At 29.0% G+C, this 11,016-nt stretch overlaps 1 protein-coding gene across 1 annotated transcript in view; it reads right to left on the reverse strand.

Moving 5' to 3' along the window:
• Positions 1 to 2,407: 2,407 nt before the first annotated feature.
• The window catches only part of LOC106686623 (retinol dehydrogenase 11), a 30,038-nt gene continuing 21,429 nt past the window's right edge, over positions 2,408 to 11,016 (reverse strand). Inside the window, exons 5-7 of the mRNA XM_014430013.3 lie at positions 6,727 to 6,846; positions 6,419 to 6,620; positions 2,408 to 3,827 (exon numbers count right to left, since the gene is read on the reverse strand). Of these exons, the coding sequence (XP_014285499.1) occupies positions 3,695 to 3,827; positions 6,419 to 6,620; positions 6,727 to 6,846 (455 nt within the window). The 3' untranslated portion in view covers positions 2,408 to 3,694. The remainder of the gene's footprint in view (positions 3,828 to 6,418; positions 6,621 to 6,726; positions 6,847 to 11,016) is intronic.

The raw sequence follows: 11,016 nt of genomic DNA on the forward strand, positions 1-11,016 counted from the left end.
TTGCTTCATCAATATGAAGTAGGCGCTAACTATCGTTACCACGAGATTTATTAATTCCTTACTCGTAAGGCAGCAGGAGATGGCTTGTGAGAAGAGAGGAAGGACTTGTATGGAGGACAGTGGAGGTTCATTGCCACTTCCAAACAGTATGTCTCCTCGTCGTGTCCTAGCTCATTTAGAATCGAATGTTATACGTCAGAACCCAGAAGTAATTGAGGCAAAGCTTTGGGAAAATATTATTCTAATATATAAAGCTAAAGGGTTTGTTTGTCCCTGCTAATTTTGGGAACTACGAATCCGATTTGAAAAAAAAATTTTCAATAAAATGCATATCAAGTTTGAGAGTGGATAACTCCAATAAAATACAAATATCCCCGAACTCAACCCAGTTTATTTATTATCCGACGTTTCGGCCCTCAGTCCATTAACAAGGAACATTATTTTTTTCCATTGCAGGCTTATAACCCAAATCAACAATAAATTTATATACTTTTAATGCATCAATATTAATTGTATAAAAATTTTCTTCTACACAAATTCACACTAATTACAACTATTATCATAAAACCTACCTTCACCAAGTAGGTAATAGGTTTTGTGATAATATTTGTAATAAGTGTGAAGTTGTGTGAAAAAGAAAATTGTTATTGTATGAAATGTGCCTGCAACTGAAGCTACTCCACACTAGAATAGAATTTGGTATAATAGGTTGGGTTAATGAGTGGACTGTACGTAATTTGATTGAAGGAATGGAAGGTGGAAGAAAATTATTTTATTAAACAGTTTACAGGGTTGTGGACAGTGAACAAGAACTATAGTTATATGGGAGTAGCCAAAACAAACATGGGTGGATTAGGTTAGATTTATAATTTTGAAGTGGGGCCAAAGAAGATCCATCAATGTGCACGAAGATTCGGTTACAGTGGATTAGAAATGAAAAATTGTGTGTACTCACTTAGGTGTCCACCTGAGTATGATAAATTAACTAATAAACGTCCGTTTATGTGGATGTAGGAGGCATCTTCTCTCGCCGGATCTAACACTTTTTACAAAAGCCTTGAGTAGGTACTGACCCGTAACTAGTTACATAACAATGCAGGAATTGAAATTTTTCATGAACTCATCATTGTATAAAACAGATATATAGAAAAGGATAAAAAGAAATAACTCCAAAAATACTTGATAACCAAACAGAAACATCATGGTGGAGCTCCGTAGTGACTTGAGAGAGGGAACACACTCAGCCTTATTTTATTTTTTGCTTTGCTCTTTGATTATAATAAGAATCTAAAACCTAGAAACTAATCCATTAAAAAACCAAGAATCTTCTCATCTTCAAAATCCTATTGGACTGCTTTTTGTGGTGCTATGGTTCCGGAAATTTCATCACAAACCCCCACAGAGTTGTTCCGGGCAGTCGATGTCTGCATGCTAACGGTAAAAATGCCGTGAGAAACGTCACAGTCACATGCATTCGTACAGTTTTTGGCGTTGCTGCACACCTTTTTCTAGTTATTCATGATGTGAGGTGTATTTGTAAGCTAGTCTGTTCATAACTGATTTTTTTCACCTATGTTCCTTGGATAATTTTCTCAAATTGTTTTGTACAGTATAGTAGAAGCAGGCTGATGGACATCTAGTGATCGTCTTTATCTCCTGTATTGGCTGGTTTAAGTAGCAGAAATATTATAACATGTTTTCATTTTGTCGAAGAAGTATCTCATTCCCGATTACAAGATGTCTTTTCTTAGAAGCTAGTTCAGCACGATCGTTTTGAAGTTCGTGGCGGGAAGTTTTTCTTAATATGGATTTCATTTGACGAAAATATAATCATTCCCATTGGTCGTTTGTAGTGTTTCCACGTCGACGGTCTGAAAGGTTATATGCTGATAACAATGATCTTTGGGCAGTTTAGTTTATTTTTAATAATTCTTGTAAGATAAAATAGATATATATTAAAAAGTTTTATATATGTATATATAGTTGACCGTAAAAATTGATATATAAGAAGATGGTCAGGGTTGCGGTCAAAAGTGAAATAAAAATAGTTTACTAATAGTAAACAAAAATAACAAACAAATTAAACAAAAATAGTTTAATAGTTGTAAACTATTTTTGTTTCACTTTTGACCGCAACCCTGACCATCTTCTTATATATTAAAAAGTTTTGTTTGATAATTTTTCCTCAGAACTGAAATGAAAATATATAGGTAACATAAGTATTACAGTTTCTGATTCCCACTTTCTTTTATAAGAAACATTGCAATTCCATTATTTATTCATGTTATATGCCTCCGTACAAAGTTTTTTCTTATTGTTCTATACCTATGTTGTACTATAAGCAAATGGAAATTGAACTAATGCGAGAAACTAAAATTATTCACTAAATAAATGAAGGACCAGAGAGTTAGAAGAAACTTATTATATTATGCTAGTTTCGTTCATATTATCACATAATAATCCAAGTAACTGATTACTAGTTTGCAAGCAGTATATTATCTAAAATTTTAAATAATAGAACATTACTTTTTCTAGCATCAACATAAGTCTTGAAAATGTTACTAAGCAGAACATCTAAGAAATGTAAATTGCTATATGAAAATACACTACATTTACCTTAAACACCTAAAATTACCTTAACATTTAAACCTTAAAAAATAAAAACTTTACTTTTGGAAAAGTCAAAAAGTTAAGTTATACTTCTTCAATTACGTTTTTCTTGTAACACTGAAATTTGAGTTATCAATTGAAGACTACATAAACAAAAATTTAATTCATAAATTACAAACATAAAAATTAAGGTATATAAATAAAAATATTACAACATACAGAATAAAAATTAACTCTCTTAATTTGATGATAATATTTTTGGTATTTATTTAAAACTATAAACTCTTGTTATTGTAATGTACTAATACGTTTCATTTTTATAATATTATAATCCATTTCCACATGATACTATTATTGACAAAAGTATAATTCACAATATCTTAAGAGTGAGAGAGAACATTTTAATTCCTTTACACCTTCTGGCTCAACTGAAAGTGTCTCTGAATACAAGTACAAATCTGTTTCGACTTCTGTAGCCAACTTAAGTATTTACTGAACAATGGTAAACGCACTTCAAGTAAGAAGATTATTAAAGGGATTTGAAAAAGTAAAAAGTTAAGCTAATTCATTCACTGGACTTTATTTAAATTAGTGAATTTCTTCAAAATAAAATATAATGTTTAGTATAAGCGAGCATCCTCATTTAAAAAAATGCTTATAATAAGGCTGTCAGAGAAATCAAATATTTGTTCATGTAAATGAAGAAGAGAATGCCAAATAGCATGTACAGGGTTGATAGGAAAAGTAAATTAAGAAATAAAAAAATCTATTAAAATAATGTTTACGTTCTAAAATCAGTGAAATAATGAATTAAATAACTACTAATTTCTATACATTCCTCATTCTAAACAGGTTTTTTATACTTCACTAATATTTGTTTTAAACCACAGTAGTTGATGTGTTGTAAACTTTTCAATATTTTAATCAAATCTAAGAATAAAAAAATATATATTGTAATTAAAGAAGTTATATTTACATTAATCTAATCGGTGTATCTGCTAGTCTATATTTTACGAAACAATAATCAATATTACAATAATTGTAAAATACTTATTCAATAATACTTATAATATAATTGGAAAACTTAATTATCATTATGTTGCAATGGAAGTTGATAATCATTTCCTAATTTAACCCATTCAAGACTTTTGTCCCAAAGCTCCTTTGCCACGTTTGGGTCATTGCTCATGGGGGATGATTCAAGCACAGCACAATCACTGGAAAAATATAAACAGTATTTTACTATGCTTAAACTTAAGAAGAGTACCAACTTGTGTTTGTTCGTTACCTAGGAGCCCTTAACCAATCAGAGTCACCACAGGGTATTATATCCATTCTTTCCAAAGACAAAAGCAACATATCAAAAAACTAAGAATGGTTGGAATAAATTTTAAATAAAAATAAGTCATCGATATTTAATAATATGAAAATATTATTTATTTAATTCCAAACACAAATTCACCACAGGTTAAGAACTCCTATGTTCATCAGTTGAATTCATTATTATGAACCACTTATTATTGAAATAAATTAATGAATAAAAATAATCATTAAATATCTCAGATTAATAGAGTAATTTAATAATATTCTCAAGTACTTAACACAATTAAATTAAATTGTTGGTTTTATGCTGCTAATAATAAAGAAAAGACCACATTAAAATTATCTTGAGTAAGTGAATATGTTTTAGATAAAATTTTTTACCCATGAAAAATTGCTTGCCACATTTTTTAAATAAAGAAGACCTAAATTTAGATTTTAGGTTTCAACTTAAAGTTAAGGAGCAGAAAAATATTCACATAAGACTCATTTCTCAAGGCTACTGTGGAATAAATACTGATTAATGTGAGTAGAAATCAAATCCAAAACGATCTGAACAAGGACAGACCCTCACCCCACTATGCTTGGCTATTACATTCTATTTAAATATTAAAAGAGTATTAAAAATAAAAGTTATTTTATAAAATGTATTATTTTGTAATAATAAATACATTATTTTTTAAAGTTTAAGTTGAGAAACTAAAATACTATAAAACAAACTACAAATATGATTAAAAATTAAAACATTTGTACAGTGGTATCTTTAATAAGAAGCTTAAATATTCAATGGACTTTCAGCCATAGTAGTAATTAAGCATACAGGTACGGTTCATCCTAAGTTTTCTTTAATGAATTTATGAAAGGGTTATAGGAAAATATGCAATTAAATAACTGGTCGGGCATTAATCTTTAAAATAAAACACAGACTTAAAACCATTTTAATCTTGGAAAACTATGTCAGTCTAATTTCTCTAGTGTGTAAGCATCAATAAGAGTACATTTTATTTTTTCATTGATAAAATGAAGATAAAAACATTTTATTCTTTCTTTACATTAAAACAGTTCTTTAACACTTAGATACTCATCTCAATGAAAGTGGCTATATCTACAAGGAGATGAATTAATGAATAGAAGCTACAGGCAGGGTGTTCTGCTTGGTCCACTGAGGATAGGTTACCAAGTGGCCAAAAATGGCTTTCTACAGGATAGTGTTTCCGATTTGTGGAATGTACTACCTGAACAAAACTTTTTTATTTGTTACCCCCTGTCTGGTCATTTCTGACAAATAGGAGGGTTACACAATGGTTATCACCCTATTCTAGCCATAGAGTAAGGGTCAAGTTTTCAAATCGTGGGAATGCCACAAAATACAAGTTGATCCCCACAGGCAGGCTTTAAACCAGTGCCGCTGCAGTTGGCTAACCAACTTTAATCTTTTCCAAAACCCATATGCTCCAGGAAGGGCACCAGACAGAGGAGGCTCAAAAGATGGAGGACCAAGAGAAAACTAAAAATTGTTTTATTAACAGCAGTTCGATGTTATGTTTACATGTATTCATTAAACTGCTGCAAACAGTTATATTTATATGAGAATATAAATTCTTCCCCTGCCTTTTGAGCAGTACAGGGATTTTATATTCACTCATATTCTTCAAAACCCTGGACCTTCACTTTTAAGCCCAGGAGCCAGGGGTCTAAGTTCTTGGAGAGAGGAAGACTAGGTGAAGCAGGATTTGTGATACTATCATCTGTCAATCTCAAGGTCAAACCAATGGAAACCATACTGGAGGAATGCAAGCTACGATGGTTAAGACCCCTACACCAGATGTATGAGAGCAGTATTACAAGGAAGACCTATGAGAATCTACTACTAAATAGAAAACTGAGAGGAAAGCCCTGAAAAGCAGTAATGAAGATAAGATTGGAGCAGGACACAAGAGAACTTGAATATGATTATGACATTAGACTACAAAAATTAGTAACAATATTTGTATTACAAAAAGTTGAAACATCAATATTGGGTACTTAAAATTTAATTTGGTTTTTAAAGTTTTAAAAAAAATATTTTTTTTTTTTATTGTGTTAAATATAACAACAAATTAAAAGATTAAAATACACTTAGCTCAAAATAATCAATATCAAAATATATAGCACAAATATTTTTGTTGAAGAAGTTATCGAGAGAAGAATAAAGCAAGCTCATTCTTTTCATGTATCCCATATTATTTAACTAAAACAAATTAATAGGTCTAATGCATTTAGATATTTTGAATTAAAAAAATGTCAGGCCTCAGTAAATACTAAATTTCAGTTTATTTATTATTTTCTATGGTTTTTTCTACAGTTTAAAATCTTAATGGTTTTAAGAATGGTTCTTAACTCAGATAATTTTAGAATCTTCCATTCTTTATGGATGCTGCTAGTTCAATTATTCATGATTGGGTATTTTGTAAACATGATTGTTTTATTCATATAAAATTAGTTTTACTCATAATATAATCCAGATTCCACACAGTCTTCAAGGGCACAATATAGAGTAGTTTGAGCTCCTTGCTTAGGAGATTTCATCAGCCACCATCCCATTTTTGAGTAAAGCCAATAAGCACCAGGAAAATAAAGGTCATTGAGGTGGCGTGGTATTTCTGTGTTTACGACTCCTGGATGCAAACTGACAGCAGTAACTTCTGTCCCTGAAAATAGATCATGAATTCTGGAGATTCAACATATTTTTCACTAAAGATCATAAAGCAAAACATGTAACACTATTCACATTCAGAAAACGTAAAGAACAAAAACCTTTCAAACGTCTTGCAAGTTCTTTCGTGAACAATACATTAGCAACTTTGCTTCTGGCATATGCACCAGTAGGGCTGTACAATTTCTCATTATTGAGGTCTTCATAGCTCATTGAGGCACCTACAAGAAATCAGTAAGTATTAAATTAAACAACCACAAATTAGTCAAGCATTAGTAAAATTTTTTAAGCCTAAATCTTAAATGAACTGATTGCAGATTTTAATATTGTATAAAACTATTGGAGAATAATAATTAGCAATCAAATGTATGTTTATAGTGTTTTTAATACCAGAATGAAACAGCTTTATTTTTATGTGGTAATTAGCAGGACTGTTTTTTTAATACTCTGGGAATATAAAACAAATTTTAGCATTCTAAATTCCTTGTAAGCATTTACTCCTTGTCAGACTCCGTGTTTTATGGACATTGAATCATAAAGTTATTTACCTAGTGATAAAAGGTTTTAGAATTGAAGTTGTATACGTTCTTTAATTTATAAAAATTAAAATCCATTCATATATTATTAATATTACTTTGAAAATCTGGGATTTGATGTGGCACAAGATATTATTAATAAAAACCATTTATTATTTGTAATTTATTTTAATTCAGAGAATAATTTGTTGTAAAAAGATAGGTTACTACTGAGTAAAGTGAATAAACAAGAGACAAATAAAATTTTAAAATGTTGCCAAGTTTTTAATTGAAAGAGTATTTTGTAAATTATAAATTAATATCGTAATATTCATCAGTTATTCATTTTATTTAATGAATTTGAGCAAAATGTCTTACCAGAATGGACCATGTGGTGTCAAAAAATAAAATAAGACAAAAATTCAAAATATTAAAAAATACAACTTTTAAGTTTTATGCAAGAAATATATTTAAAGACTATGATTATAACTTTTAATGGTTAGTTTGAAAACAGCCAAAGAGACGAATATTACTAGTATCACATTAGACTATAATGTGATTTTTTGTAAAAAGTTTTTATAAATAAATTAAACATGGGTTTTAATGTAGTTCTATACTTTTCTTAATATTTTATAAAATATTATAAACAAATAAGTTCAATATAAAAATTCTTGTTGCAAGACTATTACAAAGATAGTTGACATACAGTTGTTTTTTTTAAATTTTGTGTTTTAAGCATAACTAAACAGATATGCTGTTAAACCAAAGAGGTAGGTGATATATGGTAATTGTAAGACTCAGGTGAATAAGTTTTATTAACTTGAATAAATTTGGAAAAAAATTAAAAATAAATACAAAATGTAGTATATTTCAGAAATAATATATATTTAATAATATAAAAAAGTTTTCTTTTATTGCATCAAAATTAAACATATTAATGTATATACAACCCTTGTAAAATAAGTATTCTTAACTATTTAAGGAATCAGTTTTTAAGGTTAATTATTTCCCAAATATTAACTACTTGAGCTAAGCTTTTAATCCCATTTGCTGTAAATTTTTATCTTTTATCGATCAATTGGTAGATTAAATTTATTATTCATATTAGCCAATAATTATAGTTCCTGATATTAGCAACTTCAGCAGATATTACAGGTGAATAGGACATAACAACTAGAAGAGGTCTATCTTCAGTTCATAATATTTGAAAACACAAATAACTGAATAACAGAATAAAGGAAGGTTAAAATAAATTTAAATTTGCCTCATTAAAAACCTGAAATATCTAAGTGAGTAAAGATGTACTATTCACAAACAACTTCTGTTAGATTATGCTATAAAATAAAAATAAAAATGTCTTTAGGCTCACATAGGCTGGCATCAAAGAGTATCGTTTTGTAAAGAAATTTAGGCTGTTATAAGGAGTCCAGTCCAACTAGGAAACTTCAAAAATTTTCTTCACATTGTCTTTTTTTATGGCTGATTCTCAAAGAAAAGGTACATTTTCATGTGATTTACTGGGATCAAAAAGAATAATATAAATTGAGTTCTAACAACGTTTTTGGGAGCTAAACCCCAATTCATTGGTATAGAGCTTATCCACCAAACTTAGATGGAATTCCCATCTTTTCAACAGCAGGGAAAGCACACTATAATATTTTATTTCTTATTTTCCAAAAAATAAAATATATATATATATATATATATATTCCAAGCTTACAGAACAGAGGGTTAAACCAAAATTGATTTTATTATTGGTGGTTATCATGACAATTTAGAGTTTTGATATCTTAAAAAAAAATTGTATTGAACAAAATCAATTTTGTTTTAATGGATATGATAAGTAGAGATGAAAAGTACATAGTAAAAACAAAACATTGTCGATAAGACACATCGCTTTGAAGTAATATTTCAGTAAAACTATAATTAAAATTTGTTTAGAACCACCCTTACACATTTTATAGAAATACCACATTAACGTAGTGGTTTAATGTCTTAAGAATGTACCTAATTTATGAAAATTGGATTTTTGTCATAGAGATGTTTTCAATTAATGTAATATGATTCATTTTTTTTTTTTTATTTACAAATAAACCTAATAGTGATAAATTCAATAATTTATGTCTTATAAAAAACAATTGGATAAAAGTTCATTTTTATCAAATTAAAAAAAAATAATGCTAAATCTCTTCTGAATAAGCTATTCATTTTTTGGGATTGTAAATCCTTTCGTACAGAACAATTTCTTATTTTAAGCATTAAAATAGAACATAAGATTCTTACTCATGATGATCATCATTATAAAATCATTATCATCTGCACATGATTATCAGTGTTACATCATAAATATTTAACTATCCATTTTTCTATTTCAAGCTTTTAAAATAAGGATCAAAGTTCATGGTTGAAAGTTATAAGTTAAAGTCATGAAAGTCATTATTGATTATTGGAACTAAAAATAAAATAATTGTTGAACTACATATATGCTTATCTTGAAAGATGATTTCAACAATATTCAAGATACAACCTAAAGCCTAGTGTTCTCAGAGAGCCATGCATCATAAAAAAATAATGTGATTTGTGCAGACAAAGGAATTGATGATTTTGGGGATCAACAGACCTTCCTTTTGGGGAGTATTCCATACTTCCCAAATTCAAAGACAGCATCCTCTACCCTAAAACGGGGCTTCCCTTGGTAAATTCTTATCATGTCCAAATATGTACCATTCCCTGAAATGTTTAACTCCATTACTAAATGGCTGCTATATTTGATCTAGATGGCTTCATTGCTGGAACAGGTTTCTTACTCTATCAGCCACATTTTTTTTCATTACAGTATAAATATATAAATTAACTAATATTATACAAATATATTTTATCATTACCCGATATTTTATTCCTTGGATTATAAAGAGTTACTTTATAATTTTACAAACTAATTGACAAAAACTTGGATAAATCATTGTGAGATTTACAACTTTAGCTGTAGGCTATTTATCTAAGTAAGAAGTTGTAAATATCTAAACACCATGCTAAAATATTTGATTTTCACTACTATTAAAAATATGATCTATATATTTGATGGCTAAGATTGTGTATAAGTATATACAGTGTATATATTGATATAGTGAATATATATAAATAGTTAGTTAATATACATTATTAACTAACTATTTATTAGGCACAAATAAAATATGAATCACTTATTTGCGTTCTATTACTGTACAAACTGCACCCCCCTCCCCTTTTTTTCCTCAGATTCAATTTTGTAAACATTGAAAGTGAAAATGAACACTAAACCAAGTATCAATTTTTTTTATTTATAATGCTAGTATGTTTTTTGGAGCAATAAAATTTAAATTGAAATAGGACAAGATATCACTAATACAAGAAAATAATAATTACAACCAGACAATCTGTTCAGTATGCAGTATATATCCTGTGTTGTCACAAGCGAGCAGGATAGGTTAGAGGTAAGGCACTATGCTTCTAACTCCAAGGAACCAGGTTTGAATTCGGCTGTGGCAGATAATTATTTATTCTGATACTATAGCCGCGAGTCAACCCTGTGGGTTAGGGAGACTAAGTTCATTCCCTTCAAGGGCCACCAAGTTTCATAAAGTTGGTATCTTTAATCTTGAAATGTATTGAATATAAAAAACCCTATTATGACTCAAATTTTAGCAAATTTAATCTACTTTAATAAAGATCCCATAGTTAGGTAGTTTTAAAGACATTGAACACTAAAGAGCGATAAATTTAGTTTTTCTCTCGAATAGTAACTTCCGGAGGCGTGCGCACCGGAAATAGTTTAGTACCTAGCTTTACTGTACCTGTTGTATAGTGTAGTACCTAGCTTTACTGTACCTGTTGTAT

The sequence above is a fragment of the Halyomorpha halys genome, unplaced genomic scaffold (assembly GCF_000696795.3).
Source record: "Halyomorpha halys isolate HHAL.00 unplaced genomic scaffold, Hhal_1.1 Scaffold852.1, whole genome shotgun sequence".
In the NCBI taxonomy this organism is placed as follows: Eukaryota; Metazoa; Arthropoda; class Insecta; order Hemiptera; family Pentatomidae; genus Halyomorpha; species Halyomorpha halys.